The sequence below is a fragment of the Pecten maximus genome, chromosome 11, assembly GCF_902652985.1.
Source record: "Pecten maximus chromosome 11, xPecMax1.1, whole genome shotgun sequence".
Lineage (NCBI taxonomy): Eukaryota > Metazoa > Mollusca > Bivalvia > Pectinida > Pectinidae > Pecten > Pecten maximus.
The window spans coordinates 981,627-1,002,031 of NC_047025.1; the positions used below are offsets into that span (position 1 = coordinate 981,627).

A 20,405-nucleotide genomic window follows, 5' to 3' on the forward strand; every position below is an offset into this window, starting at 1 on the left:
TTTTGATTAGTCAAAATTTAGATAATGTCCAATTTAATGAAAATTTGCATGTACATGTGGTTTTGGTTAAACTAAGACAATAGCAGTGTGAATTTAATAAAAAAAAAAAAAGGCTGCCATTTATTACCCTCTTATTGATTAATATCCTTGTACTTGCTTTGACTGTTTCGGTATAATGTCAATATTATTTGTGGCCTTATCGTTTGTCGAGGTTTAATCCTTTAATCGAGGTTTAATACATTTAGACAATTCAGTATTCTGCCGTTCTTTTAAAGATACTTACATATTGTTGCAAAATAATATGGTCATTTTTTTTCACACCTTAGTGACTATAAACTTGTCTGAGAAATGACAATGTTGCTATGGCGATATCGCCTTACTGCTGTGCTAGATTGCGTGTGACCTACTTTTCTCTATTTGACATAATCAACATCACGTTTTTAAAAGGTGGTTAAAAACCACTACATCATGCATTTGGTACCCCTGTGCTATTTTATGTTTTTTATCTAGCCCTTTCTTATCGTTCGGAGTACGAGTGTTATCGGGCAGGTTGAAAATGGACGAGCGTAATAAAAAAACAAGTTAAAAGATAAGGTGTTTTTTGTGACATGTCAAAGAAATAAACGGCGTAATTCACACTCAAATACCATTTATCACAGCTATCATTCGATCTTAAAAGTCATACAGTACATGTTGTTAACGCCATAAGGAAGTTTTCAACAATTTCATGTAAGCGTTTTATTTGTTTGTTATTTTTCAAAGTTTTTAAAAACAATAACAGGTAATGATCTGTTCCAATATTACTTTGATTAAAAAGGTCAAACATGTCAAAACTATAAAACGACAATTTTACTCTTGTGTCAATTATGTGCATCAATTTACGAATAACACATTCTTTGGTTAGAAACACTGAAGTGTTTTGACTTTTTGCTATTACAACATCAATACAACACCAGAGTATGCCTAAACAAGGACAAAATATACCACATCGTCATCACATAAGGACAAAATATACCACATCGTCATCACAAGGACAAAATATACCACAACGTCAACACACAATGACAAAATATACCACAGCGAAAACACACAAGGTCAAACTATACCACATCGTCATTACACAAGGACAAAATATACCACAACACACAATGACAAGATATACCACAGCATTAACACGCAAGGACAAAATATACCACAGCATCAACACACAAGGACAAAATATACCACATCGTCATCACACAAGGACAAAATAAACCACAGCGTCAACACACAAGACAAAATATACCACAACGATAACACGCAAGGACAAAATATACCACAGCATTAACACGCAAGGACAAAATATACCACAGTGTTAGCACACAAGGACAAAATATACCACAGCGTCAACGCACAAGGAATAACATACCACAGCGTCAACACACAATAACAAAATATAACACATCGTCAACACACAAGGACAAAATATACCACAGCGTCAACACACAAGGACAAAATATACCACATCGTCATCACACAAGGACAAAATATACCACATCGTCATTACACAAGGACAAAATATACCACAGCGTCAACACACAATGACAAAATATACCACAGCGTTAACACACAAGGACAAACTATACCACATCGTCATTACACAAGGACAAAATATACCACAGCGTCAACACACAATGACAAAATATACCACATCGTCATCACACAAGGACATAATATACCACATCGTCATTACACAAGGACAAAATATACAACAACGTCAACACACAATGACAAAATATACCAAAGCGTTAACACACAAGTACAAAATATACCACGGCGTCAACGCACAATGACAAAATATACCACAGCGTTAACACACAAGTACAAAAAATACCACAGCGTCAACACACAATGACAAAATATACCACAGCGTTAACACACAAGTACAAAATATACCACGGCGTCAACGCACAATGACAAAATATACCACAGCGTTAACACACAAGTACAAAATATACCACAGCGTCAACGCACAATGACAAAATATACCACAGCGTCAACACACAAGGACAAAATATACCACAGCGTCAACACACAATAACAAAAAATAGCACAGCGTCAACGCACAAGGACAAAATATACCACAGCGTTGTCACACAAGGACAAAATATACCACAGCGTCAACACACAAGGACAAACATACAACACCGTCAACACACAATAACAAAATATACTTCATTGTCAACACACAAGGACAAAATATACCACAGCGTTGTCACACAATAACAAAATATACCACAGCGTTGTCACACAATAACAAAATATACCACAGCGTTAACACGCAAGGACAAAATATACCACAGCGTTATCACACAAGGACAAAATATACCACAGCGTTGTCACACAAGGACAAAACATACCACAACGTTAACACACAAGGACAAAATATACCACAGTAGTATGTTGGTAGTAAGGTGACATTTTGTTATATCTAAAAGAATACCGAAAAAAGCATCCGTAGTAATTTGGTATAAAAACATGAATTAACTATCAAGAGTTGTCATCATATTATATAATATTCTAGAACTAAACAACCTAAATCAGTATATCAAGAATACGAATACAGTTCTATAGAATTCCTAATTATCCATTCAATACAGATTCATATTCATATTGTTGTTTATTCTTATTATAAACTATACCTTATAGAAGGGAAAACAATGGGAAGTTATTTAAAGAACTGGAGGAATTTGAACCCGAGACTCCTGTGTTTAAAGTCAGGAATTTACCAAATGAGCCACGTAAAATTGCTCCATCAGCTGAGCAGAGAGAACATTAAAATCATGCACATGCAACACCGACCTGTTCCTTCTACCATGTTTCGCTAATGTTTTCCGTGTCTTCGCATATTTTGTTTATATATAGGATAAACATGTAAAGTGATTGACTATCACGTTTTGTTCACTGTCCGATAAATCATTATAATTTTGAGGTATGTCCTTACGTGAAAGGAGGTGACTGACACAAGTCGATTGTTTAAAGGAACTTGGACGGCCTAGAAGTACAAAGTCATAACTCAGGTTTTGAGGTTTTGAGAAAAATGGAGTTGAAGATTTGACGTGTTCAAAACACTGTAAGCAATATAATAAAACAGGTGACTGGTTGAAAGCAACTGTTTTAACTGATTTAAAAGAATTAGACCATTTCAATTGATATCGAGAACAGATTCTTTAAGAAAAGCTCACTCAGGATTGTGATTTATTAAAATCCAAAAATTGACAAACCTGAGATGCGGCCATCTACTTCTCAGCAACCCGTGTTGGTTCCTCTAAACAATTGAATTGTTCCAAATCTTACCTCGAAGTTGATATTTTTTAAATGGTGGTAAGTTACCTAATAGTTCATCAAACAATGATACATTGTTTACATAATTTAATACGTAGGGAATACTGAGTCGTAAGCAATAATTAATAACAGAACTCCATTATCCTGCTATTTAGTCCATCTATATGTATATAATGAGAATTTCAACTTTGCAGCAGAATTTAAATTTGTCATACAGGGTAAAACAAAACCTCGAGAGCTCAAAGTCCACCAGCAGGTCACTAAAACTTTTCATTTAAAGGACTCAGCAAAATTTTGGTATGGGTTAGATCTTTTGTACCCTATGTGACACTTAAATAGAGCAAACTACACCTATTTAACCTTTTTATTGCTGATAGTGTGCCCATATCAGGTCGATTGGATATAGACAACTTGTGTTGATTGGACTTTATCAAGCCATCACCAGGTGTACATGTATGTGTGTTGTAAACATATGGAAATAATTCGCATTATTATAATTTGCATACTGGGGCTTGTGACATTATAAGAGACCTCCATGATTAGCACACGCTAATGACTTGATTGATATAACGTCTCACAGTTGACAGGCATATAAATGCATTACTGTCCACATCAGAATTATTCACCAGATTGGATATAAAGATGAGCGGTGATAGTACAGACTGAGAAGATCACATGCTATTATAAACAGTGGTGTCTCTACGTACATGAACCGCTACAGGTAAATGTGCCTTACAAATGGAACCATCCAAAATTCCGATGTAACCACATTCTCGCGTGTGCCGAAAAGACAACATTTGTCACATTTGACCCAGTTCGAGCTTGTTAAACCTGATTGGATTGTCCCCGACAGGACGACAATTTCGTCTCGATAGCTATAACCAGATGGGTCGCTTTCTTGTGCAATATTTATCTGTGTTCAGTTTTTAGGGATTTTCAGTTCTCATAGGATATTGCACCTTAAACGGAATATATATCAAGACCTCGAGATGGATAATCCTGTGTTTAAAGGTAAGTTTGATATAAAATGGCGATGATGTTCCGGACGAGCAAGATATGTTTGGTGTAGTATTTATCTGCCCTTTTTGTAACAAATACAGGATTATAAAACATCATATCAGTATCTAATATTTCTACATTCCATAGCCAAACGAAGGTTATGGCATAGGATTGCCACCATATTCTATAAACACTTTTACTAAAAGATATATCTTGGGGAAATTCTCATTCAGTTTTGAAAACAAGCGAAGGTGCTGCTACACGTTTTATGGCCAACAGTTTTTGCTACAAGTTCGACCAATCCATGCGTAATAGTATAATGTTTTAAGACATGATGATTTCTTGGTAATTGTCTTGATACAATCAGGTGTCCCAATACTTGTCCGGATACATACAGGTGTCCAAATAGTAAAATGGATACATGCAAGTATCTTACTTATTGTCCGGACACATACAGATATCTTCATAATATGGATACATACAGATGTCTTACATATTGTCCGGACACATACAGATATCTTCATAATATGGATACATACAGATGTCTTACTTATTGTCCGGACACATACAGATATCTTCATAATATGGATACATACAGATGTCTTACTTATTGTCCGGACACATACAGATATCTTCATAATATGGATACATACAGATGTCTTACTTATTGTCCGGACACATACAGATATCTTGATAATAATATGGATACATACAGATGTCTTACTTATTGTCCGGATACATACAGATATCTTGATAATAATATGGATACATACAGATGTCTTAATAATTGTCCGGATACATACAGGTGTCTTAATAGTTGAATAATGCATTGATAATGTGTTTTTAATGAACTGATACTCGCATATGTCGAAACAATAAAACTAGATACAGACAGGCGACTTAGATCAAACAAAACATGTGATACTCACGTCAGACTAAAATGAAATATCTTCACACAAGTGTACATGGCTCATATCAAAATAAAATCTCTTAATATACCCACCACCTAAGATAACGGAAACATGAATCTGAGTTGGATGATAATGAATGTGTCATGTAATCCACTTATAATTAAGGTAAACAAACGGGTAAGTACTCGTGTGTCTCGTTTTCACCAATGATTACATTGAACACTATAAAGGTGAATAGACAAAAAAAATTGTATCTATATGTCAATTCTAGTAAAAACAACAACAACATCAACAACAAACCAAAACAAAACAAAACAAAACCAAACCAAAACAACAACAACAACAAAATAAAAAATTGATATGTCACAGACCTTCAGGTCAAAGTAGAACATGGAAAACATGATGAACGGTATCTTACAGAAAAATGCCAAAAGAATTTTGTCAACATATCAACGACGGACATGGTTATCACACCCTGAAGTGAACTTATCAGCGGATGAATGACAGAATCAACACATATTAGATATCGCCAAACATAATCAAGCCAGCGTACTTATAAAACACGGTCTTATCGGTTGTCACAGGATATGACCGAATTCAAAATTCACAGACAAAAGTCCTGGTACCCATTGACTGCCGGCTATGTGTGTCTAACGTTGATCCCTCGACCATATCTTATCCTCCCTATTATTCACCATAGATACCAACCCTATAGTCCTTATTACATTACATAGTAATATAAATTCTTAATATGAAGTTGTACTGCATATAATACCAGATAGTTACTGTAAATCACTTATTTTTCGTGTGGGATTTATTTTCGCGCTTATACGCGAGGAGAGTGAAGCGTGAATTCAAATCCTTAACAACTATTTGCATGACAATGAAACCTTTCGATGGCGGCCAAGCTACCGGTAACCGATATTATAGGAGTCTTGCGGAGTCCGTGACTATAATAGCTCTTCATTCGAGAATCTAAAGTCATTTCTAGATCAGATTTCGCGAAACCATATATTCGTTAATATGTCTGAAGAGGTAAGTTCGCGAAATAAAATATTTGCGAAATCTAAGTGATTTACTCCGAAAACGAACGATATTCTTCTAGATAAAAAACAAAGTCTGAATTGTTTGTGTGATGTCTACTTTATTAAAGTCAAACTGTGTCATGTGAATGCATTTTATTTTATTTGCAAATAATGTTAAAATGTCATTATAGAACAAGACGACAAAACTTACTGAACACAAATCCTATATTTCTTATTTTAATACCCGTTTAAACGTTAGAAGTTTACCCCATTGAGTGATTCGTAATTAAGAGACGAGTTAGTTTGGTATCTTTTCTATTTTTGCTTTGAGGCCGCCTCACTTTTGGGCATTAGATGAGCATTCGCTCCTGTGAGGAAGGCTTTGGGTTCTGTCCTCTGGTGAAGACATACCATGTAGCAGATTCTTTAAAATTGGTAGTTACTACTACTCAGCCTGTAGTCATACTCAGCCTGTAGTCAGTATAATGTGAACGGTTAGGTTATTCTGCTGGGCGTCTTCGGCAATATATTTCGGTGAGGTAACACTATAATGTCGGCATCAGTTCCGAGCTATCAGAAGGAGACAAACACGAACATATCGCAGCCTTCCAAAACACAAATACACACTACATACATGCATCTACACAGGAGAGGCCGTCCTTAAAAAGACCAAAACTGTTGTTATAGGACATTAACAAGGCAAATTAAACTCTTACGTTACAATAGTGCTCCTATGATGACGGCTCATTTGCATATTCATTGTAAACGTAATATATCGTTTTCAATGAATGCCAATATTGAACAGCAAATTGGTTCTGTGATATGATAAATCAAGTTTGTTTTTGTCATTTGTCGTGCATTACTAGGTTTTAGAGAATATTTTATTTGTAAACCCCTTCCAATGTGACCTTGGTGAGTTTTTCGATTCCTGCGAAAATGCGTTAGCCCGACACTTCTATTGAAATCCTAGTTTTAAATGTTTCGTTGCTATGTCATAATAAATCTTTCTACTATCTAGGTTATCAATAGGTTATACAAACTTAAAACTTAAAATACATGTTTTAGCAAATACTCATAAAAAACATCGCGAAAATAAAAGATTTTTATAATAGCAAGATAACCTAAGGCCAAAACAAAATATATTTTTTTGTAACAGCAAGATAAATTAACGCAAATAAAACTCAATTTTACAGTTTTTAAAATCGTCTGCAAACACATAAAACACCAAAACATTATGTCATATATGCATAATATCGCAGCAGGTCAAACTGTTTCAGCTGTACAGAACTTGTGTACAATTTAACTTTCAACATAAATAAGCTAGCACTAAGAAAAGAAGAAAAAACTTACACACGTGGATTCGACGAATAGGTTGCTGTCCATCCAGTGCTTATAAGTCCGAATAATCCAGTATGGATATGGTTTATACATGTATGTGGAAGTTATCAGAAGGTAACATTGGCTGAAAAAAAAATGAAAAAAAACAACAAATAAAATAAATTTTGAGGTAGCAACACTGGTAGGGAATGTACGGATGACAAATAAGATATTAGCAGCTTCCAATTCACTTAAATTCAAGTTAAATACAACAGAGCCAAAAATGAAAATACATACTGTCTGTATCCCTGGTACACGACATTTATAGACACTACATAGAACATATGGCTAGAAAACTTCATTTGAAATCAAAAGTTGAATATGTCACAAATAAACAAAGACAAGGGCGTCGATTGGCATGTGCTTCTGGTAAATTTGACCTTTTCTTATGTATATACCGGTAAGTACCACTAGTCGCATGCGTTGAATAGGCATATGACTTTAGTAAGGCTAAACCTCATAGCAATACAAACATCGACTACAAAACGGGGCGACCCATCAATCTAATTATCCCTTATGTTAGATACGTAAACAGAGATAAAATATTATCGCCCAATGTTCTATTTCTTTCTAGAGCACAACTACCCACTAGTTTACAGTCAGGGGTGAGATCACCTACGAGTTAAAATAATCATAAATGACAAATATCAAAGGTGTACATTGCCGACAAAGAGTAAGCAAGATCGTTTAAAAACAAGAAAAGGCTATTGTACATTATATACAATACCAAACGTTACATTGTTTATGCTTTTACCACATTCCAAATTTTAAATTCTGTTTTAACCTTTTCTGAATTTAGAGTGAATAACTAGTTTATTCCTAGATAATATATGGTAGTGCACTGCTACTCTAAATTGTATAAGCACTCAATATTAGACATTTCTCATTTTGAGTTAGACCTAGCTAGGAACGTGGAGACGGACACAGAGACAAGTAAAACAAAATCACTTTTCGTTTATGTACGTGATTACCTCGGTGTTAAAATCACAGGGACTTGGTACGATTTCCCAATCAACGGTCCATGAACACATGTATGACGTATATCATATCATGGTAGACTAAAGTTGTTACAAGTCGCTAAGCCAACTTTATTATATATCAACGCTAAGAGAAATAGTTAATTTTCCCTACAAGTGTTGAGCTATTTATGACAACGAATTCAAAAGCTAGGTAGGCTAGGTATGTCAATAATGAGTAGCTAATTATCCAAGGAAAATACACAGACCTGATGCCCTTCAATACTAAGATAATGTAATGCCCCGCCTGTGATGCGAAAATTTCAACAAGCTACAGTATGTAGATTTTTTACATACCTTAATCGCCATGTTGAAAAAAAGACCATATTCAAATATTCAATGAAACCTATTTGATTAAAATATGTTTGAAAAAGGCAGATGCGATCAAATTTTATCTCCTCATTGGTAGTCAATGGCGCAAACCAATGTGGTATAATATGTGCATTTGTGCGACCGATAGGTCACTCGGTACTATGTTATATTACCTGTGATATATACTTGTAGTTCTGCCCAAATGTATGGGTACTTTACCCAATACCACGTTAATAAATCAGTTTTTGAGATGAACTCTGTATTGGATGTTATAAGTCACCATATCCGTGTTCTGAAATAGGTCTACCTCAAATTGAGAAATGTTTAATACCAGGCCCCAGATGAACCCCACACTCCTACCCAACGGATAACCTACTTCCACCGCCTCTTTATAGTGATTTGGTCTGATAGTTCACTCCATGTATAAATCAGACACTCTTGTAGTGACTCTCCTGACAATTGTAAACGCGCTATCGCCATAACGTGGATATAATTTACGAGACTTGTTTACAAGATTTTGTTTACATTCAACAAAAACAACAATAAGCATCATAACTGGTACATATTTTTGTTTTTAAGTACAACAACAACAACTATTATCATGAAATTTGGAATTTTTGTTTAACAAAAACAACAACAACAACAACAACACAACACAAGAACAACAATTAGCATGATACCTGGTATTTTTGTTTTAAGTACTACAACAGCTGTTAGTATGATACTTTGCATTTTTGTTTCAGATGGCACCGATGAGAGCAATAGCGATATTCGAAAGAGAATAAAAGAGTTTCCAAAGGACGAAAAAGATGGAAATACCAAACCTAATGCGGTCAAGCTCGAGAAACAGGTGGGGCTCATCAGTGGCACTTCCTTCATTGTCGGAACAATCATTGGTAAGATCCTCTCAATTGCATTGATGACGTCATATATTTTTGAGTAAATATATGGCTCCGAAATTATGCTTGTCCTGTCCAGACACACTAGACTCTGAGTCATTAGTTATATTTGATTTTTAGTTTTGATATCACTTAACCACCTTCTCATTGACATTGGTTTGTATTTAACCTGTTTTTGTTTTTAACGTTTTTTGTTTTTAATTCCGAGCAATAGTTGGGATAGAATGCGTCTGTTGTATCTCACTGAATGTAGATAGAGGCGACTAGTTATGGGCGCCCCTGCTAAATCAGAGTCATTCGTCCGGTGTGATTTGTTCAGTAAAACCAAAGAGTAAGGCCTACTGTATCCTAAAACATACTTAAAGACAGGACCCTGCAGACACCTTGGTTTCCGTGTGTGTTTTCTACTTCGACAATATTTTTTCCGTTCTTGGCTGCGAGTCTCCTTGATAACCGTCCTTATATGACCCTAGCTGTTGCAGTTCCCAGGACCTGCCTGACAGAAGAATGATATAGTAAATTCACTGTCAAGGTTTATGTAAAGAGAAATCTGAACAAGTGACATGAGAATTTACAATCAACACCTCTTCTGCAGGTTTGAATAAACTATCATGTATGTTAGATACTGGACTTGTCTGGGGCATTGTCATGGTGTCCGTCTGATCAGAGTATTTTATGCAAACTCTAATCATGATACATGTACAAAATTGTTTCTGCACAGTGGACAATGATTAAAGATGCCATAACCGCCGACAAGGTATCACTGTTATTCACAAAATATGCATGAAATGTTTCTAATTAATTCCAAGTGAAAGAAATAACAGCGTCCAAAGAACATACCAAATATAGAGGCAAAGCACGATATGATTTCTTTAGGATATAAATGATTATTTAATGACTATACATTTGTAATTGAAAGACATTAAAAGGCGGCAATAGCGTAAATCATGTAACTTTTTGTATTATACAAAATATACAAGAGCATATTTTTTATTTTCTGTCAATCATACTCTCTTCTTTCCCGAGATGTAGCACTTTGGAAAATTGTTTTACCCGTGTTTGATTTAGACAAAATGTTTGCATGTTAATTTCCCGAGTAATAAGTTCAAGAATATAATCACCAGTGTTGAGATTTTATGCATTCTTGTTCCACATTTGCTGGTCGTTAGATACTCAGAATTGTAATGATGAACCAAGTGCATTACATCATCAATGACGGAAGATAAAATGTACGACAGAATTGATTACGTAACTCGATGGCATGGTTACGCTACATAAAGTAATGACGTAGTCATTTAGTGAGTGATGGGTGCAGCAGGAGCAAATAAAGATGTAGAGGCTGATTTTTAACACGAATAGGACTATTCGAACGTATAAATATAGTAATTGAGCGTTTCTTTTCGTTCCAGGGTCCGGAATTTTTATTTCCCCGAAAGGTGTACTGTCGGAGACCGGGTCGGTGGCGCTAAGTCTGATTGTTTGGGCTGGGGCCGGATTATTGGCATTAATGGGTAAGTATCTCGGAAATAAAATAAAATATAGTCTAAGGAACTGCTGTTCAAATAAATTCAAACGAAGACATCACAGCAAAAACCAATGATAAATAGTCTTCTTCGTTAAAAACTTCCAGTTCTTATGTTATTTTAACCCCGAATAATGATATCATTTACTAACGACATCCTTAATTAGCAAGTTACTGGAAAGGAGCAATATCAGGTTCTTAGAAAATACTGTTGTTTTAAATAAACTACAATATAGATTGATACAAGAACTGTATTGCTTATTTGAAGTCGATAAAATAATTGCAAAATATGAACGAAATCTTATTTTGTTTGAGACCAAATGCAAGAATGATAACAGTTTTTTCCCGAAGATTAAGCATCGCATATTTCATCGTTGACATGTAAATTAGATCAAAACCTGGTCACCTGTCACATCCACCAAAGGTGCCCGTGACCTAATCTTATCTTTATGTGAATACAGGAGACAAGGTATGCATTTAATATAACAATAACAATAATAAGGAGAGTTCTAAAACATTATAATAAAACGTTTGTTTATCAGGAAAATCTGAACTTAGGGGATATGTAGTTTAGTGTTTATGGCTTTTACTGATATTAACTGAAACAAACATAGGGGGTTAATAATGTTTGACTTTCAACATTGATATGGTTTCTTGTCATAAATCCTTTGATATTTCGCAATAACAATACTTAAATCTCCTGGTGCTCCAAGTACAGTGTATACTTAGCGGTGTGTTGACTAAGCAGTTAATCAAAACAGAGGCTCATGCCTCGATCAAGCACACTTGAGCACGGGTTCCATGTCTGTAAAACAGCATTGTATTGTATCCGGAATTATGTATTTAAAGATATTTTATTGCTTTAAATATCAGCAAAAGGGTTTGGCACAAATATAAACATTTTATTAACTCTTAAATTGAATTTATTTCGAAACTGATGTAAATTGAATGAAGTTTCACTTTTTTAATGAAATGCAGGATATTTAGCAATTTTAATGAAGCTTTCGCTCCCGCATGGACTAGAACCGCGTCTAGTTGTTGTAAAATATTTCAATCCATGTATTTCCAGTTTTTCTTTATCATTTGTAGACTTTAAGTATCAGACACGTTCCGGCGGACTACAAAAGAAAAAAAGCACAACCACTTTAACTTTGATTAGTTTACAGCTCTCACTTTACCCAGATATCTTATACCTACAAAAATACCTGTTTGTTGTAGAAGTCAGTGCCAGGATGTCCAATTCCACTGTTTATAGATTTTTAACCGGCCATAATGGTCATGTTTGGGCAAAATACGTGAACAATAGGTTCAATACATGTGCATGATAATTAAAACCGTCTTTAAAATAATTTTATGATGATATCTAATAGGCTTAGATTAAGGTTTCATATGACTAAGTATCAATGCCGTTATAGCTAAGTAAAACACCTTTTTCGTTTTCTGCCCACCACGTTTTCTGAGATTAATCAAAACAAATAAACAAATTCACTTCCCAGAACATTCATACATGTATAGACTACTGCAAAAACTGCAATAAAAAATCACTTCTTATAGGCTTTGCTCCTTTCCTTTTCAATATATATATGACCAGTTAAGACAAATTGTGTGTCATTGCACGGACATACTCTATGTTATAATCAAACACTAATCACGTAAACACGTAATACACAAATTCTTTTGAGTTTTAATCATTGTTCGGGTATTATGTTGGTATTCCTTTTTGTATTATGTCAATATCGCAGTTGCATTCGGAATCGCCGATTTATTCTAATTATGTTTTTACTTTGCGCCATGTCTACAAAGGATCTCTATGTTATGCGGAGTTGGGGACCCTTATTAGGAAATCTGGTGGAGAGTATCAGTACATCAAACAGGCCTATGGAAACGTGGCCGCATTTTTGTATGCATGGACATCCATCATAGTCATTCGAACCTCCTCTATGGCTATCATCTGCTTAACGTTCGGAGAATATGTTGCCACCTTCTTCCCTTATTGTGGCAATCCGGAACTTCCCACGAAACTAGTTGCTGCATTAGCCATACGTAAGTATTCTGACAGAGTTAGCTTATAGCTTAAGGCGCCATTATCCATATCGTATAATCAAAAATAACGTAATCATAAATAAGAATATTTAGGGTAAAAATCTAAAACTTCATTGAATCAAAAGAGAAAAACAATCTATCATAAAGTTCTCAAACTTGACCTTTATATGGTCGGGTAAGTGTTTAATTCTTGAGTTGAGGTTGTAGATAAAAATGTCATTAGTGACAACATTTATCCAAAACCTGAAACTATCAAGACGGAGATACTGTATAGTTGTTTCATTTCAAGCGACTCATTTTCGCGGTTCCATGCCTTGTTAACATTTTGCAGTAAAACACTTCTTTTTATTTCTTTATAGATGCAAAAACTCGCTGGGTGTTTATTTTCGCGATTAATATAATGACTGGGAATAAAGAGAAAATTATATTAAATCTCCGTAAATGTTACCAACTATACTGAATAATGCAAAACATTTTTTTTTTCAAATCCTATATCGCATTCCAATCCGCTTTATGATTTTTTACTACATGGAAATTTGGCGCAGCAAGTTGGAATCTTCGTTCCTGTGACTTTTTTTATTAAGAGCAAAGACGTTATGAATAATGACTAAAGTGTGTGTCCTTAGGCGGCGCAATCTTTAAGTTGATTCTAGAGTAGTACAAGAACACGTTCAGGTAAATATCGCCCAAACAAAGAGAACACGGCCGAGAACAAGAGAACAGAGTTCACCGTACGGGCCTTGTCAGTTAATACGTGCAAACTGGTTCGTCTATTTTCAGGAATAGGTATCGACGGACCTGCAGAAGTTGATACAGGACTTGAAAGTCTTTGAAGGCTAGACTTATAGGGCTATAATACATGTAAAATCCCCAGGTCACATCTCATTTCATAAACGAACAACACTTGTCAAAACGATACAACCGATAAACTAAAACGGTCATTACTATGCGTTAACGACAATCTTCGTTTCTTTGTTCACCTGCTAAATGTGTGGTGTAAAATTTGTTCCGGAAACAGTGTTCCAAGTCGATGCTCTTTGTGTTTGTGCGAAATTTTCACCTCAAGAACGATATTCCTGGGTAAAAATATCTATCCCGTGAACGTTATTGTCTATTTCTATCTAAAATTGTGAACATTTAAACCAAAAGGGCACCAAATCGTATTGATGTATTTACACATCTTCAGTAGGCATGCTGTAAACCATTAAATGAGTGCTATTTTGTTTACAGTGACCTTGGCCATCATTAATTGTATTGACACTCGCCTGGCCACTAACGTCCAGGTGTTTTTCACGGTCGCAAAGTTGATCGCTCTGCTCATAATCTCTATCGGAGGCATAGTACGCTTGGCACAAGGTAAGTCATCATTTAAATATGACGTCATGTAAGTATACGACAAGATACATATTATTAATAATTAACATAATCTATTGCGTTATGCAACATTTTTGTTTGTTACATTTTCCCCCGGTTTAGCTGTCAGGGAATTAAGTCATCTGCCAGCGGTGTGTAAACCCGAGACCTAAAATACAGATTGGGCCTAAAACCGTCCACAGTTTCTAAAAGCTGCTATCGGAAATTGCCCATTCAATTGGGTGATAGTTAAATGTTAAAAAATTAATTTTTTATGACAATCGCCGTTTCATTTTACTTATAATACATGTATAAATCTTGGTTTATTTTCCAAACTTCAGTCTAGGAGTATCATTATCATGGGCTGAATATATTGGCCAAGTTCTATAGAGTATAGTGATTTGAGATATACTAGCTGAATCGCCGTCAAACCGCAACCAGTCAATTAAAAACCTTGTGTTATTGAATGTGAATAGACTTTGGTATAACATAGCCAGTGTATGACCTTTCTAACTAGAAACTGTCAACTATCCTTTTTAACTGTACATGGGACAGCATTTACCATAGAAGCGATTTACGTTTGATAGCTATAGTTTAAGGAATTGTTAAATCAATATATATTTTCTGTTTAGGGAATATCAAAGAACTACAGCGAGGATTTGAAGGGACAACAAATTCACCATCTACGATAGCATTGGCTTTCTATGATGCTTTATGGTCATATGATGGTTGGTAAGTAAGATTTGTCTACTTCCTGTTGTTTAGTCTGATTTTTGATACAAAGTAAAAATACAAATCCGTGTTCTAACATGGAGAATATTAACCGATAACGTTCCTCCTGCAGTTTCAGCTAGATTAATTCTAGCATTGCATGGCGGATTTCGCTGATGATGGCAACGAATATATGGCCCGAATATAACTGATAAAGTGCAGCTTTCAGACTTAAATACTTTTAAGAATAAATGTGATGTCTGAATTTATATTTGAAGTGATTTAAAGGAATTTCGAAAATACGTCAAAATGAGATATTATTTTCGATAGTTGGGTTTTTTGTTTTTTTTGTTTTTGTTTTCAAATGCTAATGCATTATTCGGGTTAAACGGAAGTATGGTTGACCACAGATTTCAAGATCTAACTCCACAAATTCAGGCCTAATGACTTGTTTTACCTGAATAAATATATTGTATAATCTGAAATTGATTGGCGCGATTGATTAAGCTGTTTCATAATTCATGTACATAAACAAATCTTGTAGATTTAATTGAAGAATATAGCATAATGACCATTTACGAAAAGCATAGTTTAGTGTGTTTCATTTAGTCATCTTAGTATATAACCTATACAGGTAGAATATTCTGTCAGACAAAGGTAGCTGACTATTAACATTGGGTCTATTGTCTTTATATATTGAACACTTTATAAAGTAATTTTCTTCTAGGAACAATCTGAACTATCTGACAGAAGAAATCAAAAACCCTAAAAAGTAAGTATTCCTTAATAGTTTTACACTTTTAAGTAAAATCTGTCACCGTATTTGTTGCCAACTGATCCCAGTTTCGGGCTGGAATCTGAAACACATCGTAATTTGGCGACCTAAAGAATACATCAATATTCTACTTAATAAAGAAGGTTCACATCCTTGAGATACCATGTTATAAAGATGTGTTAGGTAGTTTGTTTTAAAAACCTTTATAGCTTTCGTTTATAAACCATCCATAAAGTTTACACAAGATAATATTTTGTGTTGTTGAAAGCAACACATCGTACTAGTAGTTGTACCAAATGCATTATTCGTCTTTTTGTTTGTCAACGTCAAGTCTCGTGATTATGACACCATATGGGGTGCTGGTAGAAGGGTGGTAGGGGTGTTGGTGTGTAAATGGTAATTTACAAAGATACATTCTGTAAGTGTAGTGATTTACCTAATGCAATGATGCTAATTTTATCTACGTTTTGAAGGAACTTACCTCGTGCCAACATAGCTGGTGTCCTTCTAGTGACTATAATATACCTGCTAACCAACGTGTCGTACTTGACTGCAATGACGTCAGCAGAACTGCTAGCTTCCGACGCAGTGGCAGTGGTAAGTACATTCCATGGATATACATTATTATCTGAAAACAATAAAAAAAAAATTTCGACACAATAACAAAACCATGATACAAAAGTTGTAAGCTGTCCCTGTTGGTAACTTTGAAGGAAAAGATCGAGGTAATCGCTGATTTTGATGTGAAAATCAGATGTAATATTTGAGGAAACCTGGTAATAAAATCACGTCATTAGTCTTGAATATGATATCACGAGTAATCATCACGTTTGATAACTAGATATTTACATGTGATAACTTGACATTTACATGTGATAACTAGACATTTATATGTGATAACTAGACATTTACATGTGATAACTAGACATTACCATGTGATAACTAGACATTTAATGTGATAACTAGACATTACCATGTGATAACTAGACATTACCATGTGATAACTAGACATTTAATGTGATAACTAGACATTTACATGTGATAACTAGACATTTATATGTGATAACTAGACATTTAATGTGATAACTAGACATTTAATGTGATAACTAGACATTTACATGTGATAACTAGACATTACCATGTGATAACTAGACATTTAATGTGATAACTAGACATTTACATGTGATTACTAGACATTTACATGTGATAACTAGACATTTATTGTGATAACTAGACATTTAATGTGATACCTAGACATTTAATGTGATAACTAGACATTTAATTTGATAACTAGACATAAATAACTGATACGTTTTTAGTTTAATCAGTCTACTTACCCAGATTCACCAGATTGTTTGATTTATTTTAAAACGCAAGGAACTCTAATGTTTTAATACAAAATTCGTGACCTCTTTGAGCCTGTGTATATTTTTCTCCTTTAGACTTGGGGTGATCGGGTCCTAGGTACTGCGGCCGTTTTGATGCCACTTTCAGTCCTCTTTTCTACATTCGGGTCTGCGAACGGAACTCTTTTCTCCGGCGGCAGGTACAATTAGTTATATTGTATATGTACAGTAAAAAATCCAACGTGTCCAATATCATGATATGCATTTAGCATTCCTAAGCAACAAGAAAACATGTAAGTGTGTGTGTTATAATATGATTTTACGAAAACATGCATTTATATATTTTTGCGCGTTTTACCAAGCATCAAGATTACATGACTCTTAGAATTGCTAATTAATAGATACACTTGAACAGTTAGTTGATGTTAAAGGAATTATCTCCTCGAAATTTCGTAAGATATTTTATAAGATGGGTATACAGTGAAGTCACCTGTGTGGAACACGCTCGAATGATAATAAGTCGAATGTTTTGTTTGATCCCGATTTGTATTCTTCTTTATCTTATTTAATTAATCGTGATTGTTTCGACTCACAGGATAAGTCGAATATTTTATTTGGTCATGTCGACTTCGACTTATCCGTGGTTTAATGTATTTGTTGTTTGAAACCGCAATATTCATCGAGACAACTGAACTAAAGAAATTTTATCAACAGCATTTTATTATATCCATTGTTTTATATCCATTGTTTATATCCATTGTTTTATATCAATTGTATCCATTTTATCCTATCCATTGTATTTAATGTATTCTATCCATTGTATTTAATGTATTCTATCCATTGTATTCTGTCCATTGTATTCTATTTATTGTATTCTATCCATTGTATTCTATTTATTGTATTCTATCCATTGTATTCTATTTATTGTATTCTATTTAATGTATTCTATCCATTGTATTCTATTTATTGTATTCTATCAATTGTATTCTATTTATTGTATTATATCCATTGTATTCTATCCATTGTGTTCTATCTATTGTATTCTATTTAATGTATTCTATTTAATGTATTCTATCCATTGTATTCTATTTATTGTATTCTATCCATTGTACCCATTATATTCTGTCCATATATATATTATTCGGGGTTGTTACAGAGTTGTTTACGTAGCAGCAAGGGACGGAATGCTGCCAGAAATGTTATCATACGTGAATTGTAAACGTTCCACACCCGTAGCATCCATCATATTCACGGTGAGTATCGTTATTGTAATGGTATAACCGATATTTTACAGTTGGAATTAAAATCAACGAAGTAAATGTGCATATGTTTATGAATCATATTTATAAAGTATAGACTACACAACACTTCATGTTGACTAACACTTAGTTATACTAGTAGTCGTACTGCATTGGAATACAATTAAAACGTCACTGACTGAACTTAATCTGATTCTAATTGGTCATACCCCGTAGTTTACTAATCCTCTGAACTTAACCTTATTCTAATTATTTATACCCCGAATTTACTCATCCTCTGAGCTTAATATGTGTCTAATTAATTATATACCCTGTATTTTACTAATTCTCTGAACTTAACCTGTTTTTAGTTTATTATACCCCGTAGTTTATTAATCCGCTGAACTTTATCTGTTACTTATCCTCACCACCCGTGCAGGAACGGGTAAAGAATATGCCTGCTGTATCGCACTGCATGTCATAAGAGGCGACTAAATGGACGTCAATGAAGATTCGAGGATTTTCTTCCTTGTCTTCTAATTAGCGGACATTGCAGAGACCAAAATAATTCTTCTGTACCTCCCTCCCCTTTTCAACACTTGGCATCTTAAATTTTTCCGTCCTCAACGCTCTGTCGTTCTGTGTTTTGTCTTCCTCTGTAGGTGTCACATTGGCACCCGTCATCATATGACCCTGGTTGTTGTGAGGACGTTGAACACATGAAAAAAGCACACACAAAAAAGCACACACACAACAAAACTAATCCTCTGTTCCATAACCAATCACACTTAAGATTTATAATCTATGTGTGTTTGCATTTATCTGTTTAAGAATGCTTACAAATCCTCTTGTACAGTATAACACCTGATTGCATTGCATGGAAAATGAACGAAGATCACTATTCATTGATTAACATACGAAGTATATGTACACTTGCTGTGTTAAGAATATATTTGTATTTGTATCCCCAGACGATAATCTCTATCGCCATGGTAATCCCTGGTAATCTGTCAGAGCTCGTCGACTTCTTTAGCTTCACCGCTTGGATATTCTACGGCGTTACAGTTAGTTCACTCATCGTCTGCAGGTTCACAATGAAAGACGTGGAGAGAGTATTCAAGGTAAATAGAGAGAGGTTCAAAAATCACTCACTGGAGAATAAAATTTAAAGTACAGCATCCCCAACCGGCTCCTTCTTATAATATTAGCTGTAACTATGAAAAATCCTTTTATTTATGTGTTGTTATCCAATGGTTCCGGAGGTATTTTAATTGTTTTAACGAAGCATGCATTAAATTACTGTACACTGCAATACTTATATTTGACCATTGCTTGCTTTTTACATGTAGACTACCCATGTTTGTAACTGTATATAGTTACATTAAAGTATTAAAGGAGCATTTCTTCGTTTGGACATCAGAAACATGCACATGTTTTATTAAATAGATCTCGGTCCGAACGGTGATCATATGAGTGTTTGTGCCTACAAGTACTAAAACTAACGCCGAAATATACAAGGAAAAGGCGTATCGCACATGTAATGTCTTTGCTGTA

The 20,405-nt window shown here is 34.6% G+C and overlaps 1 protein-coding gene across 1 annotated transcript; it reads left to right on the forward strand.

The window, feature by feature from the left end:
• Positions 1-3,911: 3,911 nt before the first annotated feature.
• Positions 3,912-19,972, forward strand: LOC117338143 (b(0,+)-type amino acid transporter 1-like; the record flags this gene model as incomplete). Its single annotated transcript, XM_033899362.1, is given in 11 exon segments — positions 3,912-4,335; positions 9,708-9,860; positions 11,273-11,374; positions 13,189-13,428; positions 14,659-14,784; positions 15,414-15,513; positions 16,220-16,264; positions 16,741-16,864; positions 17,710-17,813; positions 18,770-18,866; positions 19,823-19,972. Coding segments are annotated over 11 exon segments (1,263 nt in total), but the record flags the coding sequence as incomplete, so codon positions are not given.
• Positions 19,973-20,405: the final 433 nt, after the last annotated feature.